The 18,701-nt window shown below is 38.8% G+C and overlaps 1 protein-coding gene across 1 annotated transcript in view; it reads left to right on the top strand.

Annotated features, from left to right (window-relative positions):
- The window catches only part of USP45 (ubiquitin specific peptidase 45), a 70,368-nt gene extending 58,606 nt beyond the window's left edge, over window positions 1–11,762 (top strand). Inside the window, exons 14-18 of the mRNA XM_081315275.1 lie at window positions 3,234–3,900; window positions 4,957–5,054; window positions 5,625–5,711; window positions 6,198–6,351; window positions 9,983–11,762. Coding sequence (XP_081171401.1) covers window positions 3,234–3,900; window positions 4,957–5,054; window positions 5,625–5,711; window positions 6,198–6,351; window positions 9,983–10,113 — 1,137 coding nt within the window. The 3' untranslated portion in view covers window positions 10,114–11,762. The remainder of the gene's footprint in view (window positions 1–3,233; window positions 3,901–4,956; window positions 5,055–5,624; window positions 5,712–6,197; window positions 6,352–9,982) is intronic.
- The last annotated feature ends 6,939 nt before the right edge of the window (window positions 11,763–18,701 follow it).

Genomic DNA, 18,701 nt, shown 5'->3' with positions numbered 1-18,701 from the left:
TGTAATTTTAGGTCCCAAGTGTTTGGATGTACTTTGATCACTTTTTTCAGAAACTTAGTACTGCATTGATTAATTGAAAGATTTTAATAAAAGAAATGATTGTGACTGAGATATATATATAAAAGGTAAAGGTAAAGGTTCCCCCACACATGCGTGCTAGTCGTTTCCGACTCTAGGGGCCGCTGCTCATCTCCGTTTCAAAGCCGAAGAGTCAGCGCTTGTCCGAGGACGTCTCCGTGGTCATGTGGCCGGCATGACTAGACGCCAAAGGCGCACGGAACGCTGTTACCTATATATAAGATTATATATAAGTATGAAGAGACTGAAGATATCTTAAAATGATAGATTTAAAATATAGGTACTTGAAGACAAACATTCAAATCTGATTTGGGAACCTTGCTGAAAAATGATTTTAAACAGTATCATTTAAAATCTTTTGAAAAGAACTTCCATAAATTCAGAAGCTGTTTGTTTATTCATTATCAAATTTTAGTTTCCACATTCTGCACATTGGTTATAAATGGCAGCATCAATTATAAACATATGAAGTTTGCAGGTTCTAACAAGATCAAGAGGCTTTATCAATTTAAAGTAATTTATGTGTTAACTTCAACTATTTACACAAAGACTAAAACTAAATGGTTTTCTGTATGTGTGTAAATGCTCTGTTTAAATTTCTGTCATCTCATAATTATGTAGATTTCCTTTCATTTGAATAGTTTCTTATTCAGGCTTTTTGGTCCCTTCAGACATAAACATGAGGAGGAGGACCCAGATTGTTGGGGGCAATTAAGCTGACTTTGTAATAATGCCGCTTGGGGTGTGTGTGAAAGCCCTAATAAGCAGGCATATAACATAGAATGAAGGCTACTGCTAAGCTTGTAAGCCGCCCTGAGTCTTCGGAGAAGGGCGGGATATAAATGGAATTAAAATAAAAAATAAATAAAAATAAACATTTTACAATATTACAAATACAGTAAGCGATAATGTGGTTGATATTTGGTTTAACTTAATAAATAAATTGAAAAGATGCCAAAAATATTGTGCCAATGAATGTGCTTGGGTTTTTTGTAGTTTCTTGGTTAATGGGTTGCATTTTGCCCAACCCTTTAATCAATCCATAGTGCAGCTAAAGACCAGCTAAAGAACGAAGGAAAATAAATCAGGAACAGGCCATAGAAACTACAGTATGATAATTTGTTCATCTTCAAGAGAAACTTAGGTTACCTGACTATCATGTCTAAAATAAACCATGGTTTAGCACAATGTATGATAGTAATCATGACTGATACTTATTTCCTAAGTTTCTAAGTAAGTTTCTAAAGCCAAATGGTGTAATGTAGAAATATTTTTACCTACAGAATACATCTATTGGCTATTTTCTTTTTTATGCCCTGTGTTGAAATCCTGTATTCTTAGCCAAGGATGACAGAAAACTTTGCTTCTTTATAAACAATAAGGCCATTCAAAATGGGTGGCAAATAAATTTAATAACAAACAAACAAAATAATTAATTCAGTAATGTACTGAATTGAATAGCAGTTTTTAAATTTCTCATTGCCAAACCTAAAATTCAAAAATAAAAAACACCAGTAGTGGAATTCCACCATGAACTTTTTAAATTACTCTTTTATTTATGTCGTACATATTAGTTTTCATTATAGTTTCAAATTGGCTATAACAAACCCAGTAAAAAATGGCCTTTCTTTAAGAAAGACTCTTCCATGAAATATGGTGGATCAGGAATTAATCAGAAGAAAAAGATGTCATCTTATCTCTTTTTAATTTGTGGAGAGTTAAAACTTCTTGCATGGATAATCTTTAAAGCTACAGAAGATTTTAAAATGGACCCTATGCAGTATTGCACTTGAAGCATTTGGTTTCATTTTTAATGTAGGAATTATATTCTCAAAATTATGAAATCCTAAAATTAAATGTAATGTTTCTAATTTAGACATCCAAAGTACCTTGAAGAAATGTCATAACATATTAGAAGATTTGAAGGCAATCTGTAAATTGGACTTTGCAAGGAGCTCAACATCACACTACCTCCTCCTCCTCCTCCTCCTCTTCTTCCTCTTCCTCCTCTTCTTCCTTTTCCTCTTTTCATTTTCGGGCCTCCTGAGATACTCCTCTCTTTTTGTGCCTATCTGCATTTGGTAAAAAAAAAATGGATCAGCTGTATACAGTACATATGATAATTGTTCTTCATCATGTGGTGTGAATCTCATCCTTTGCCTTAGTAAAATATTTATCCCTGAGGAAAGCATTTTGGATATTGCTTTTTTTTTAAAAAAAACATTGCCAAACAGAAAAGGACAGTAATAGAATTCAAAAATAAATGACAATAGTGATAGCACTTAGACTTATATATATCTCTTTAAGCAGTTTACAGATTTAGCAAATTGCCCCCAGTAATCTGGGTCCTCATTTTAGCGACTTTGGAAGGGTGGAAGGCTGAGTCAAACCTGAGCCAGTGAGAATCAAACTGCTGAACTGCTGGCAGTCAGCAATGTATATGAAGAATCAAATATGCCAAAAAGTAAATAGAAGAATTCTAATCATACAAATTATTAGAATATATATATTCTACACACACAAACTACGTTAAATAGTAAAAAGCAAGCTCTTGCAATAAAAGCAGAACATAGCACAATTTAGAAAGAGAAAGGACATATTTCCAAAGGAAATAACAAATGTGCCATTAGAAGGTCAACAATAGACAGCAAAATAAAACTTCAGCTGGACATCATTGAATTAAAAACTAGCTTGAATACAAGAAAGGTCTAAAAGAAGGTCAGTCAGTCTTTTATGAAGGCCAGTGACCAAAATTACACAGGTTTTGCAAATAATAAAACAAAAATTGGCTGAAGAGACCGAATCGTATTGACTTCCTAACAATTATATCTAATATAAATCAGAATGAGCCAGAAGTTTAATTCATGTGCAATATAAAATAAAGCTATGCATTTTTATAAAATGGGTAGGATTTCACGTTTTCCAAGCAACAGAGAGCACATGCCCAAACTCTTCTTCCCAACCACTTGGTACCATCCCTGCTTGGACTACCAATCTGAACTCCAAAATCTAAGCGTGTAGAAGGCCCAGTTTCTAGATACACCTACATATTTATGCATGTGTAAAGCAGTGCTTCTATGGGATTTGAATAATGTGGTGGTGTTTCCCCCCCCCCTTTTTTTTTTTCCTTTAACACTTCGATGACGACTTGGCAGAACCAAGTAAACTACGAAAGACGACTTGCCAACCAATCTGGTGAAGAAGAAACAAGCCCTTTTATCCTGCCTGGAAAAATCAGAAACTCTAAAATAGAAGACACAGCCAATACTTCGTGTGCAAGAGACAGCGGTACCCTTCTGGACTCTCCAGGAAGTGGAAGTCAGGCTGAAGGCAGTGAGAAAGAAGTCAGTCGTTCTGAAAGTAGCATTGATGCCGATAGCGAGGCTTCTGAAAGTGAAAACACTTCGAAGCAAATTACGGCCAATAAAACTTGCCCCGCTCCTGATTCGTGCACAGACGGACACAGACACTTGCCTGCAAATGCTAAAATGCAATACAGCAAATCAAGCAATAGCAGTACGGAGGCACTTACTAGTGCCTTGTCAAAATTTCACTTTGGAAGCACAGCCATTGAGAGTGAAGGCCCTCTCAACACTCTTTCCAGCCTGTCGAAGAGCACTGCCTTTTCAACAGAGGGCCAAAACCCTCAAAATGCTTTCCAGACTCTTTCTCAGAGTTACGTAACAAGCTCTAAGGAGTGTTCGGTTCAGTCGTGCCTCTATCAGTTTACCTCCGTGGAGCTGCTAATGGGAAACAATAAGCTGCTGTGTGAAAGCTGTACAGATCAGAAGCACGGAAACCAGAAAAAAGCAAATTCCGCAGGTAGCTGGTAATAATAATAATAATAATAATAATAATAATAATAATAATAATAATAATAATAATAATAATAATAATAATAATAATAATAATAATAAAAATCCTTGTGATTCAAGGACATGCTCCTTCAAGAGTGGTATTGGTGTGTCTTGGAAAGCCGCGCCCTCCTCATGTTTTAATCCAGGGGTGTCAAACTGCTGGCCCCGCAGGCTGGATACGTCATGCTGAAACCGTGCCCACCCCATTGCCGGCAATGGAGAAAAAGTTGTGATACGTTGCGGCACGTCATGTGACGTTGCGAGTTTGACACCCCTGTTCTAATCTATACTATCTGCTTTAAAAGTGAATTGGGGAATCCATTTCAAAGACCTTGTGTAAATTCACCTATTCATTGATTTTTTGCGGGTAAGATTGTTCAAGTTCATTGCTGGCTTTGATGGCCCTTTGAACCAAGGGTAGCTGCTGAACCACCCAGCAGCATCCTTTTGAGGCAGATTTGTAGTTTATCTCCTGAAGAATAGGGGAATGTTCTTGAATCTGTTGGAGCCAGTTGAAACTCTTCTCCAGTTGTCTTTGAGGGCCCTATAAAAAACAACAACTATTCGGCCAATGATCAGATTGTTGCTTCCTTCTTGCAGATAGAAGTAAAGAGTGAAGCTGTTGCTGAGGGAATTACAGCTTTTTCAGTTTTAATGATTGTTGGGTGATATCCAGTATTCCACACTCAGCTAAGCTGATGGAGAAGGTAGTGATACTACTCATTCAAAGGTTTTTTTTAAAACAGTCTTGAGTTTAGCCATGGAGTTGCCCGTTGGTTGGCCTGTACATATAGAATGACAAGGAAAGCCCTGGTTAATCCTACTGGCTCTTTCAGTGGCTTGTGATACTGTTGACCAGGATATATTGTTGGAACATCTGTTTCTATCTCTTATCATCTCTCTCTATTTCTATCATCTCTGTCTCTATCTCCATCTCCATCTCTATGCTCTGCCTTGTAAATGATGTGTTTTTCATGTATTTTCAGACCATTTTCCTTATAAATGATGTACTTTTTTATAGATAAGAAGACAGAAGGTGTCTATACAAATGCTAGGAAGCAGCTGTTGATTTCTTTGGTTCCTGCTATTCTGATCCTCCATCTCAAAAGATTTCATCAGGTAATGCCCTGAAACAGATGGGTCCCCCCCCAAAAAAAAATTAATAGACAGGAGGTTTTTTTTATTAGAGCTACATTAAATATTTGTATGGTTCATTTTCAGAAGTTGTCTAAGAGTGGTGGAAGATTTGCAAAAACAAAGTGGTCTTTGTTGCACACTAGAATTTTACCGTTTTCACTGAGCAGCTTATATATAGGTTATATTCAGAGTTTGTTGTCTTTCCAATACTTTTGCAAAATAATATAGTATATTTTCTGTTAAAAGAAAAAAAATAAATGGGTCAAGTTTTGTTCCAGCACTACTTGACTCCTAGCTTAATAATATGTTTCAAATAGGGCATGAATGTTCAGGTTTTGCTCTTGATTCCTAAATATTCTATGTTTAATTTGTCCTGGACTGGTGTGATAACAAAGCAAGATGATATTTTAGGTTGTATATTGTAGCTCTATAAGATCATTTGTTTTGTAGATCACTCATAGTAACTATTGATTTACTTATTTTAAAATGTAACATTTCAAATATTTATGCATTAAATTCAAATTCTACAAATATTTTCAATTTCTTCTTAAGGCTGGCATGAGCTTACGAAAAGTAAATCGGCATGTAGATTTCCCGCTTGTTTTGGACTTGGCTCCATTTTGTTCTGCCTTTTGCAAGGTAAGACATAATAAAAACATAATGTCAGATTGTGTTTGAAGTAAAATTGGTAACGTTTCAGTGGAAACTTTCTTCTTACAGAAGTCAAACATTTTTAGTCATATATTTCAGTCAGATTCTTGTACAACACAAGATCATGCTGTTAAACCAAGCTTTAACATTAGCTGAAAATATCTTTTGCTACCTGAAATTAGAATAAACTGGCTGGTTTTTTTAAAAAAAATAAAATTGCGTTTATTTAACGTGTATCAAACAGTTGGCCAGTCCTAGTTTCTACAATAAAGCCTTTACATTCTTCTTGCTAGGTTAGACTTATGGCTAATTATTAACAATACATTTAAAAGAGAAGGAAAGAGAGAAATAAGGCAAATTAAAATATAAGAGAAACCATGTTAGTTAGCCAGTGCAACAGCATTACAAAACCCATATTGAAAATATTACAAAGTCCATACTGCGTGGCCCTCACTTCCTTCCTTCCTTTCCTAGAATGTGGCTGATGGTGGGAAGGTCCTCTATGCCCTTTATGGAATAGTAGAGCATAATGGCTCAATGCGGGGAGGTCATTATGCAGCTTATGTAAAAATCCGATCATCGTCCAAAAAACATTTGGAGCACAATTCTAGCAATAAAAATGTTCAAGGTAGGTATCTAAACAAAACTGTGTGATTAGATTAAAAAATATATACCTTCTGCATTGTGTATATAGGTGGTCACGACCACAGTTGGGATCAGCAAGACAGTTTTTTAAGTGAGTGGCCCCCAATTTCATGACCTATTTTGCTCCAGCTAAGTGAATCGTTGCATTTGTTTAAGTGAATCATGTGGCCGTTAAGTGAATCTGACTTCCTGCACTGACTTTGCTTGTCGGAAGCCAGCTGGGAAAGTTGGAAGTGGTGATCACATGACACCAAGACATTGCAGCCATCATAAATACAAGCTGGTTGCCAAGTGCCTGAATTTTGATTATGTGACCAGTGTATGCTGCTATGGTCATAAATGCAAGCACGGTATTATTTTCAGTGCCACTGTAATTTTGAATGGTCACTGAATGAATGGTTGTAAGTCAAGGATCACCTCTGTATATTTATTTTTTTTAGAAACATCACTTTGCTTTAAAAATTCAGTTCATGAACAACATACAGCTAAGCATTCTTTTTATATATATAAATATTTTATTAATTTCAAGTTTTACAATCATAAGTACTTAATAAACAACAGTGTCTGGGTTCCTTTGTCATTAACTTTCACTCAAAATATCCAATACTACACCATCCAGTATTTCCCTGGTCCTCTCTTCTTCCAATAATAATCGTTTTTCCACACTAGCAAATACAATTCTTACTGCTATTAATACCTGTACAGTTAAATATAAGTATCTTCATCACATGTTTCCAATGTTATGTATAGTATCAATAACTGTCAATCATGTCAGTTTGTAATATCTTCTCTGGCCAAAACATATCAAATGTATATGCAATGAAAATTCCCTTATTCAATCCGTATCCTGTTTTTTCTCTTTTTAAAAATTTTTAATTTCCCATCAATATTCAAAATAACTTAATCAGTTATCATTTTTCTCATAATTAATTACATTTGGGTAACCAAAAGCTTCCCTTATACCGGTCCTTTTGATATTTTCATATTTCCCATCTTATAAAAAGTTATGTTATCCTAGTTACAAATCACATCCTTCAAATTTATAATGGTCCTTTTATTTCTAACAATTATCTATTCTTTTAACCATATTCAAACATCTATTAGATAATATAACACCTCATCTAATTATTCAGGACCTCTATTTTCTTCAGTCTTACTCTAGCTTTCTTACTTTGCCAAATAACTTTGCAAATCAGTGCATTTTGATCACCAAGTATTTCTTCCTCTGTTTCTGTATATGTTGTTTGGGTTAAAAAAGACAATTTAATTAACGTGTTTTTGTAGAAATGCTTAACTCATTTATGTTCGTTAAACAGTCTCCATTTTCTTTCTCCAGTTTCTCTTTTAGCTTCTTGTTCCCCAGTTTTCTGCATTTCTCCTGAAACTCTTATCACCCATTCTTCTTCTTCCTTGTCCTCAAATATGTTCTGAATTTTCGAAAAGTAAAATGTCTTTCCCATTTCTGGTGTTATATCTGGGTCTTCCAAATTATTATTTATCTGTATCTGTCTGTTGGCTTCTTCTTTCGAATCCTCCATTTTTGTATAAGTGTCCTCCATTTTTCCTTCTGTTTTCTGAGTTGCTAGTTCTTTATGGTCATTTTCTGAACGTTTTCTGCTTGTAAGTTTAAGTTGGAAAGTTGTTCATTTATGTTATTTAAATTATTTTTAGTCTCCTCATAATTTCAGACAATTGTCTCTTGAATTGATTTCAACATGAAAAGAATTTGTTTAAGTTCATTTACATTTTCTTGTTGATTATCCATGTTTCTTCCAAAGAGAAATAGTCCAGAAGCAGCTTTCCCACAGTTTAATATTTCCTAATAATTCTTGAAACTAAAAGTCAGTCAATATTTGTAATCCAGGCCAGCCAATTCAGAATGGTTTGTTGTCTCCTTCATACAGATAAAACAGCCCAAGAATTTTGCCCCCTTTTCCCAGCTACAGTCTGCAAAAGTGAAAGTTTCCAGGAACAACAAAAAGCCTATCTACATCTGGGCTTCGTGCCAAATTTTCTCTAAGCATAATAAATTGTAATTTAATTTAATTTAATATTTGCATTTGTATACCGCCCTTTCCCTGAGGACTCAGGGCGGTTTACAGGGAATTAAAAATCAAAACATACAAAAGTTAAAACCAATTAAAAAGCATTAAATTCACCCTGTACATTAAAACCCCAGTTAAAATTTTCTCCTCAGCCTGGGCCCGAGAGCTCAAAGAGCCAGGTCTTCAGGCCCCGGCGGAATGATCGGAGGTCGGGAGCAGTCCTCAGCTCTACCGGCAGCTGGTTCCAGAGGGCAGGCCAGGGTAATGCCAGAGTTCACCACTAGATGTCATTAATATATATTTTCCAGCTTTTAAGTCCAAACTTATTTCACCAACTTTCCAAATACCTTTTTTAAAAGAAAGTCTTAAAAATACTTTTAGTCCCCACGTTTGTCAAAGTTGTGTCTCTATATTAAATCCAAATTAATCTTGTATTTTTCTCTAATTACCCCCAAAGAAAGTTTTTCGCCACTTCTCTTTTCCTGAGAGAACGAGGCGGAAATTCCCCTTCTCTCTATCATCTGGGGGCATTATTTGCTTTGAGAATTCTTTTTTCCAGGAAAAGATTTTCAAGATATAAGGAGAGGATTACGTTGTCACCCAGTTCCATCCGCATTGTTCAAAAGTTGCTAATTAGTGCTTATCTTGAGTTGTCGGTGGCTTCTGGCTGGCCACATAAATGTGGCCGGTCTTTCTCCTGCCAGTTTGGAGGGCTTCCTTGGATCAAACAGAAGGGCTGCCACCCCTCCTTGATCAACAAGGGTCCCCTCCTTTTTTGTCACCTCTCCGGGGCAACTTTAGACTCTTTTTTAGGGTCCCCAGCAGAGTGAAATCGGATGTGGAAAATGGAGCCCCATTTTCCTGCGCCCATAATGCCACAACGTCCAACCCAGAAGTCAACTAAGCATTCTTTTTATGACATCAAGCCCAATTATTTTTCCCAATGAAAGAAGGATCAAGACATAATCGTTATTATATTTTCATTTGCATGGTTCCCCCCCCCCAAATGTTGTCACAAATGCTAATAAATGCAGAAAACTGTTTCCTTTACATTGCATGGGTAATATCAGTTAATATGATTTTAATTTTGGCATGAGGGGGACATGGATTTAAGCAATCAGGTGAGGCTGGTGACTCTCAGGAGGCCATGTATTAGAAAAATGTACTTTTTATATAGTCTAGATTTGATATACTATACGGTATCAGTTTTCCCCCAGCCTTAAAAGCTATTGCCTCCTTGCTCAAGCACACATTAATTGTAGAATATAAAAAGTAACCTCATTGTTAAAAGAACCACTTTAGTCTCTTTCAAATACTCTTGCTTGTTCCAATCCACAGTATGGGTGATACTACCATATGTGGTTTCCTTGTTTCACAGGGTCTTTCTCAAGCAACTTTCAGTAAAGTTTCAAAAGAACAGAGCCAAGATCCTAAAAACAAAGTTGTAAATGTTTCAGAGTGAGATACTTGCTTCTGAGTCCTAATTGTTTCCTTAGCTTGATTGTACTTCTCTTATTTGTTGATTTTACAGCTAATGAACACTGGTGTATGTGTCTGTTTGCATTGCAGGTTTAAAAGAATCACCGGGATCAGCTGTAGGGCAGTGGGTATATGTCAGTGATACCTACGTACAAGCAGTCCCAGAATCAAGAGTATTAAATTCACAAGCCTATTTGCTTTTCTATGAAAGAATTCTGTAGCCAGAATATGGAAAACAGGAAAGCAGTGTTATTTAACTTGCTTAAGTGCACAGAAAATTACAGTATATGTAAATATTGTGCCCTTACCTGTTCCTCTTCTTCAATAGAAAATATATATATATGTGCTTTTATGAAGACTTGAGGGTAAAGACTGCATCGAAATGGAAATTATTAAAAAAATGTCATATGTGATTAGAAGGAGGTGGGTGTTTGTGTGTGTTTCTGAATCCAAGCGGACATTGCTTTTGGACTCCTAAATTGTAATGTGAAACAATACAATCTGAAACTAAACAGTAATGTTTCAAAATGGGCTGGTTAAAATTATGTGCTTTTTCAAAAGTTAACTGCAGGAACAGTCTTGATAAGACTGACAACCTGATTTTTCTTCAGTGAAGAAAAAGCTATTTATGGACACCAAAAGCATGTTTTTGTAAAATATTTGGCACTTGATAATTCTTGAAAGAAATGATTCTTATAAATTGAACATGTTCCACAAATGGAAAGTAGTTTTGTTTCAGGAAACAAAAAGGTCATTCTACAAAACTAGGATACTATATTGTGTGTTCTAAGGGAATGTGGAAGTGCAACTAGACCTGATTTTATTCCGGGACACTTTTCTTTATTTGAATATGCCTTGAAATCTGATGATGTCACAGATGGAAACTCCATCAGAAAGCAAGCTAAACATTCTTCCTGTGATGTGCTGGCTTTCAAATTTAGTGAACCCCAAATCACCTCTGAATCCATCTTACTTGCACTGTGAAGCTGGAGCAAGCCATATCTTTTCTTCATATAAATATACTGACAAATAAATGCATGCTTTCTAAGAGAACAGATTACTTTCTCTGAACATTGAGAAACAATGTCATACAGAACAAGTCTCAGAGGCACAAGTATGTGTACTGTATATATGTTTTTACTATTTACTGCACGCTGTTGTGGCCTTGTTTTTATAATAATGTTAAGTAGGTCAAGAAGCAAATTAAACTAGGAACCCCAACAAGGAAAAGTTACATTAACTTTATCCAATCATATTGTGGGAATATAGATAAAGACAGGTAGTTGAGTTATCTACTTAATACCTGAGAAGAAAAAGAGTAAATAAAAAAGCAACCTTCTCAGTGACAGAACTAATTTTTAAGGCTCAAGCACACATAATATATGTACCAAATGCTGTTTAGCGGCACGGTTCAAGCCAGCCTATTCCCTGTGGAAGAGGCTAATGATATAATGATATTTGGGTAAAACTCCTGATAAAACTTTGTATTTCCTGGAGAAAGTATATGGGACACTGTATTCTGTAAATGGTTATTTGTGATCTGCTTAGGGTGATTGTGTGTTGCCAGAAACCATCACTTGACTGGGTTACAGAAAGACTGGGTAAAAGTAGGTAGAAACAGGATCCTTTAATTAAATACTACATATCTTTAAGGAAAACTACATTTTCCTAAAATATTTTATATTTTGTGTTTTTCATTATGTACATTGATATAGTTGAGTGGCTTTTTTCTGTTAAAAATAGGTATTAGGGTGTCCAAATGTATGTGATTTAAGGTGACTTAAATAGAATTAGCTCTCAGGTCTTTGTTGTGAATATCAATACATTGTTTTATTTTTATATATTAAATAACGGTACAATTGGCTTCCCATTAAGTGTGGCTTTTAATGTGTAAACTATGCTTGTATGGTTTAGAATTTGGTTGTTTATAAGTTTTCTTAACTATGCCACTTGGTACAGAAGGTTTGAGGCCATATTGGAAGAGGATTGATGACAGTCGCCTTTCCTTCCTAATCATCCCATCATCCTCTGAAACCTATTTTGAGAGTAGAGGACTCTGTTGAACAGGAAGGATTATTCTACAAAACAACGAGGAGAGTAAAAACTGAGTAGAGGCAACTTCTGCTAGTGGGGGTATGGAATATGTCTCTACTTATTTGGGGGAAGGAGGTGCTTTCCAACTCCTGTATATTTAATGCAGTAGGCTTGTTGAACTTACTGCTGCTAAAATAGAAAAGTCTGCACTTATCAATTCTAGATCCAATGTTATGAATCAGACATAACTATTATAGGCCTGTTTTATTTTCTGATTGTTTTCAATTACTGGTAGTATGAGGGGGAGAAATGTATGAGTGTTATCCTGCTGATTTTCTCAATGTTCTTCAGTACTACTGGCCATGGTATACTAAAACGTCTGTAAGGATTGGGAATACTGTAGAGAGCATTGTTCCTCAGTGAATCTCCTTCCTGGAGAATCTTCTAGTTTCAGTCAGTGGTGGTCAGTGGAAGAGATTTAGCCTTTGGCCATTTCATTATAGAGTGTACCAGACCTTGTTCCTTTCTACATGACTATTTAATAGCCACATAAAGTCACTTGGAGAGATCATGGCCAGCATGGGATGAAATATCTCCAATAGGCTGTATATTAGATAAATGCTTCCCTTAGCTGGTTAGGGGTTCTCAGTAGGTAATACATAGCTGGATTCAAGTAGAGGTACTGTGTTTCCCCAAAAATAAGCCCGGGTCTTATATTTATTTTTGGTGCAAAAAAACCCATTAGGGCTTATTTTCGGAGGATATCTTATTTTTTTCACCACAAGGCCCAGCCTGGCTGGTGCCCCATCCCACCAGGCGACTCGGGTTTCCCTTGGTTTGGGAGGAAGGCTTTGGAAACTGCCTTTTCATTTACATTCATCATCAATATTGTAATCTATCTCTTTATTTTTCAAAAAAATGATTTGTATTTACCACGATTAGCCTCCTTGATCGCCAATGGGAAGGCGTGTGAATTCTGCGCATGAGCCACAGAAATACACTCGCACCCTCACGCCGCTTCCTCGCTCGGGGAGGCATGTTGCAGGTGCATTCAAATTTGTGGTTAAGCTAAGCTCTCCAGCTGCGGTGGGCCACAGTTCCCATCAGCTTCAGGAAGTCTGGGCGATGGAAACCTTAGGCCAGGCTCCTCGCAGCTGAAGCAATCCGGCTCACCCAGGGTCAGGTTGCCATAGGCGTGGCCCATCCCTGTCCTCCAGCTCCGCCGCACATGCAGGACAAGCCTCCCGTGACAGCCAACCTGGCCCTGGGTGAGTCGGATTACTTACAGGAGAGCTGCGCATTGCAGGAGGACGACTGCAAAGGGCGCGTGTGGATCCCTGCAAGCTCCTGGAGGTTCCGAGCACTGTTTTTGGCGCCACTCGGTTTCCTGTCCCATCCCATCCTGCCAGGCTGATCTGGTGGGCGGGATTGCCTTCTGCCTTCCCCGCTGCTGCATTGGCAGCTGACGCTGCCCTCCCGAGAGGCAACATGGTGATTGGGCGGCGGCCATGTTATGAATGGGAATAAACCATCCCCCAAACTTCAGCCATCCTCTCCACGGCGTGTTGCAGCTGATCCGAAGCGCTGCTTAAAACAGCAAGGCAGATGCGCACATAGAAGCGGCGCCAAAAATTATTATTATTATTATTATTATTATTATTATTATTATTATTATTATTATTATTATTATTATTATTATTATTATTATTATTATTATTATTATTATTATTATTATTATTTATTGAATTTCTATACCGCCCTTCTCCCAAAGGACTCAGGGCGGTGTACAGGGCAATAAAATACAATGTACAAAGTTAAAAGTAAAATTAAATTAATTTAGCCCTAACAATAAATAGAAATAAACCCAACCCCTTAGTCCAGGCCGGCCTGTTCAAACAACCAGGTCTTCAGATCACTGCGGAAAGAGCGAAGGTCGGGAGCCATCCGGAGCTCAACAGGCAATTGATTCCAAAGGGCTGGTGCGCCCACAGAGAATGCTCTCCCCCTGGGGGCCGCCAGCCGGCAGTCCCTGACCGACGGCACCCTGAGGAGGCCCTCTCTGTGGGAGCGCACAGGACGAAGGGAAGTTGACGCCGGCAGCAGGTGCTCCCGTAAGTAATCCGGACCCATGCCATTTAGGGCTTTATAGGTCATCACCAGCACCTTGAATCTCACCCAGAGGGCAACTGGAAGCCAATGCAGCTCGCGGAGAAGAGGTGTTACATGGGAGTGTAGGGAAACCCCCATCACAACTTGCGCAGCTGCATTCTGCACCAGTTGAAGCCTCCGAGTGGTCCTCAAGGGCAGCCACATGTAGAGAGCATTGCAGTAGTCTTATCGGAGAGGTCACGAGCGCATGGGTGACTGTACGCAGGGCATCCTGGTCCAGATAGGGCCGCAACTGGCGCACCAAGCGAACCTGGGCAAAAGTCCCCCTGGCCACAGCTCCTACGTGGTCTTCCAGACTGAGCTGTGAGTCAAGGAGGATACCCAAGTTGCGAGCCCTATCTACGGGGGGTAACACCTCACCCCCCCATGATTAAAGATGGAATGAACTGAATTTCCCGAGATGCCAGTACGTAGAACCACTCAGTCTTGTCGGGATTAAGCCGAAGCCTGTTCCTCCCCATCCAGACCCGAACCGCCTCCAGGCAACGGGACATCACATCGAGGGCATCACTGGGGTGGTTTGGGGTAGAGATGAAAAGCTCGGTATCATCAGCATACTGATGATACCCCACTCCAAAACCTTGAATGATCTCACCCAGTGGCTTCATATAGATGTTGAACAGGAGAGGCAAGAGGCCCGACCCCTGAGGGACTCCACAAATGAGAGGCCTCGAGGCCGACCTCTGCCCTCCTGCCAGCACCGACTGCGAACAACCCAGGAGGTACGAGGAGAACCACTGCAAGACAGTGCCACCCACTCCCAACCCCCTGAAGCGCCGCAGTAAGATACCATGGCCGATGGTATCAAAAGCCGCTGAGAGATCTAATAGGACTAGGACAGAGGAACAACCCCTGTCCCGAGCCCGCCAGAGATCATTCACCAGCGCAACCAATGCCGTCTCCGTGCTGTACCCGGGCCTAAAGCGGGTAAAAATAGCGCTCGGAGCCTCCAGGAGCTGCAGGGATCCGCGCATGCCCTTTGCAATCCTCTTGCAACACGCAGCCACTCCCTTTCCAGTTAGTGCTGGTAGATAAAGGAGAAATTGTGCCCCAAGTCTCTATTCTGTGGGGTTTCCCAGGCCTCTACACTTTCTCAACTACTATTTAACATCTATATGGAGTCATCCATCTGCATTGCCTAGTCATTCCCTGGCAGGATTATTGCATACTACCGTACATTAGATTAACCTTGAAAAACCATGCAGAAGCTGCTATTGATCTGAAATACAGTAGTAATTATTGAAGCACTTTGGTGTACTCCTGTAGCAACACTTTACTAGTGCCTCATAAATTTCCATGTGTAATTCAAAGTGCTGGTTACCACTTAAAAAGCCTCTTGTAGCATAATGCCAAATTATTGCAGGACAACAACTTCTCCCCAATTATTTCTCTTCATCCTGGCAGAAGGGGCATGCTCTGGGTCCATTCCATGAAACTCACCTAGTGGGATCCAGGGGATATCTATAGTCTAGTGCAGGGCTTTTCACCTGGTGGTACACATACCACCTGTGGTATTTTGTCACATGGCAGGTGGTACGCGACTGCTAGCCAAGTGTAGCAGGGGAGGGGAATGAGCCGAAGCAAGCCAAGCCTGAGGGAGAGGCAGCTGCAGTTGCAGGACTGTCTGGGCTCGGCAGAAGCCCCAGGAGGCAGCAGGGCTCCAGCTGATTGGTGCTTCCCGAAGCAGTTTGGAGCTGGAGGCGAACTGAAGAAAAAGGGGGGGAGGAGAGGAGAGGCTATAAAAGGAAGTGGTTTGGGCAGGAAAGGGGGAAAAAGACAACAGGGAAAGAGAAGGAGAGGTCAGCAGGCAGGGAGGAAATGCACAGAGAAGCAGCAGCTGTTGGTAGAAGAGGTCCCATGGTTCGTTTTCTCCAGCCAGAATGGAAACAGCACTGATGAAAAGCCGGCATGTCGGAAAGGAGGTGGGTTTATTTAGTTCTGGATCATCTGGCAGCTTGATTGGGTTACCATAAGGATTTTTGTACAGTTTTTACAGCATTTTGTCCTTCAGAGGCTCAGTTTGTGCTTTGGTTATTGGAATATTTTAGTCTGTATTTTAGGCCAGCAATGAGTCCAAAGTGTTGACTTTTGTAGGTTTAATCCCTTTAAAGAAATGTAATTAGTTTTACCCCCTTGAGTCTATGGTTTTTAGAAATTCTTTAAAGGTAAACAGGTTTAATTTTAAAGCTAAAGCCTTTCACAATTGCCAAGCCTTTCAGTCTTGGATTGCAACATTGTGACACGTGACAGGCATGAGGTAGTTTAAAGAACCCCCCCCCCCAGTTTATGTGTTTCTTTATTTTGTGAGCCTTTCTTGCTTTGCAGTTGATTTTAAGGGTACAGGGAAGAGATTGGGGTGGTGGTGTATTCTTACTGCACTGTGGAAGGAATGCTAAGAAGGGCTGACCAGCTAGCTTGGGGGGTCTACAAACTTAGCAACTTTAAGACCTGTGGACTTCAACGCTCAGAATTCTTCATCCAGCCATGATGGCTGAGGAATTCTCGGAGTTGAAGTCCACAAGTCTTAAAAGTGCGAAGTTTGAGCTAGCTGGTAGTGATGCATATTAATAAACATGGATAAATTCATCATACATTTGTCAGTGCAAAGGGAAAGTGATTCAGCAAAGGAACAGCCACCAAAGAAATTAAAACTGGTACTTTTTTCCTTTTTTCCTACAGTTTGTAGTATTTTATTAGATTATAGAATAAAATACAAAAATAAATAGTAGGACACAGTGGGGAGGAAAAATGGGGGGAAAGTGAGGGGTTGAAGAGAAAAAGAACAGACTTCCACTGTTGCAGTAGAAGGAAGCATTAACATTGAACTTCAACTTTTTACTTTTCCATAATATTATAAACCAGCCATTTCTATAACAAATGAATCTAATCAGTAAAACCCAACCCCCCCTTTTTTTAGTCATCAAGTTTTTGACACCTTGCTAAGCACTGGTGGTACTCAAAAGTACCACTCAAAAGTGTCCTAAAAGTGGTACAATCTGTGATAAGGTTGAAAAGCTTGGGTCTAAGTGAATGCATGGGCATCTAATACTTTATATCTCAAACAGTTGGGGAGTGGAGTTACATTTATTGTTTCAGGAGTTCTGATATACGCAGGTACCTTTGAATGCATGCAAATAACATGAGTAGATTGATTTGCACCAGAGGTTATCATGTACACATAATTTTAAATAAACATCCTAAGATAAAGATTATTTTCCCCGAATACTGGTATATTTCTTTTATACAATTTGAAGTTTAGTCTCATAAATAAAAACTTTTAAACCAAGTGAAATGAATTCTTCAATTTTCTCACTGAGTTCTATATTTAAATATGCTACATTTTGACTAGTCCTTGGTACTAAAAAGAAACATTTGTCATTTTTCTCAATTTGTATTATAAAATCAGTGTATTTACTGGTTTTTCTAGTTGGAGCTATCCTACTGTTTTTCTTTAAAAGAATATCTTTCCTTCCCTTTTTTTAATCCTTCTACTTATTTTCACATTATAGTTATATGCATTGAATAAATAAATAAATAATTCTTGTTTTTGGATCTGTTCGAGTCATATTACACAGCCAGTTTTCATAAAATGTATGTTTTATCACTTCCTTATTCTTGCTTTCTCTGGAGATTAAACATTGACACAAATGAGTGGATTTATCTTAAATATCTACTTCCCATATCTGTGGTACAGTAACCCTAGCCTGCATACCCATTGGTGATTCTATCTTTGTGTCTGTAAAACATCTCAAAAATTGATAAAACCATTGTCAGCTGAGGTAGCACCATCTTCTGGCTTGATCTTGAAAATGTATATCTTATTTTACTGGAACATGATCTATGAATCAATTGAGCTTTCAAAACAAGAATATTGATAGCTATGACTAAGACAATGTTTTAAGAATAGATACTTTGTAAATGGGATTTGTATATTCTTATGAAATAGGAAGGAGCAAAAATCATTATTATTGTTTGTGTAACTGATCCAAATTTAGACAAAATGACTCTATATACAGTTTGTTGTTTTATACACAGAAGCATTACAGCATAAAAGCTCGTTTGTCATGTTTGCTGCATTTGAGGGGTCGTTCTCATAGTCACTCTCAGCCGCCTCAAAGTCATCGTTTGTGGGAGCTGGAACACGACCCTCCGACCCACGAGCTCGGAGGAGTTGTACAGTCTCCTCGAACGCCATCGCCAGCTCTCTTGGGCACGGTGTCGTTTTTGTAGGTCTGCCGGTAGATTGTCAGTCTCCTCTCTTGGCTGGTACCTTGCTACAGCAGTCGACTGCTCGGTGTCCCTTTCCCGCACTTGAAACATGCATTAGAACGAAATGTGGTCAGTGATGGCCGGGCTGTCTCGGCTCTCTTTTCTGGTATTGGCCTGAAGGTGGGTTTCACCGGGCTGCACTGGTCCTTGTGTTGATCTATTTTCACCTCTTCTGCAAAGAGGCACCAATCGTACAATTGCCCTGGGGCCCTGTGGGCCACTTAGGTGTTGTACAGGTCTTCATTTAGGCCATCCTGGAAGGAACTATTTCAATAGTTGAGGATGTAGCACAGACTACATGAAAAATACATGAAAATAAATTAAATTTTAAAACAAA

This window comes from Vipera berus (assembly GCF_964194415.1).
Source record: "Vipera berus genome assembly, chromosome: 1".
NCBI lineage: Eukaryota > Metazoa > Chordata > Lepidosauria > Squamata > Viperidae > Vipera > Vipera berus.
This window is presented reverse-complemented; position numbering and strand designations above follow the sequence as displayed.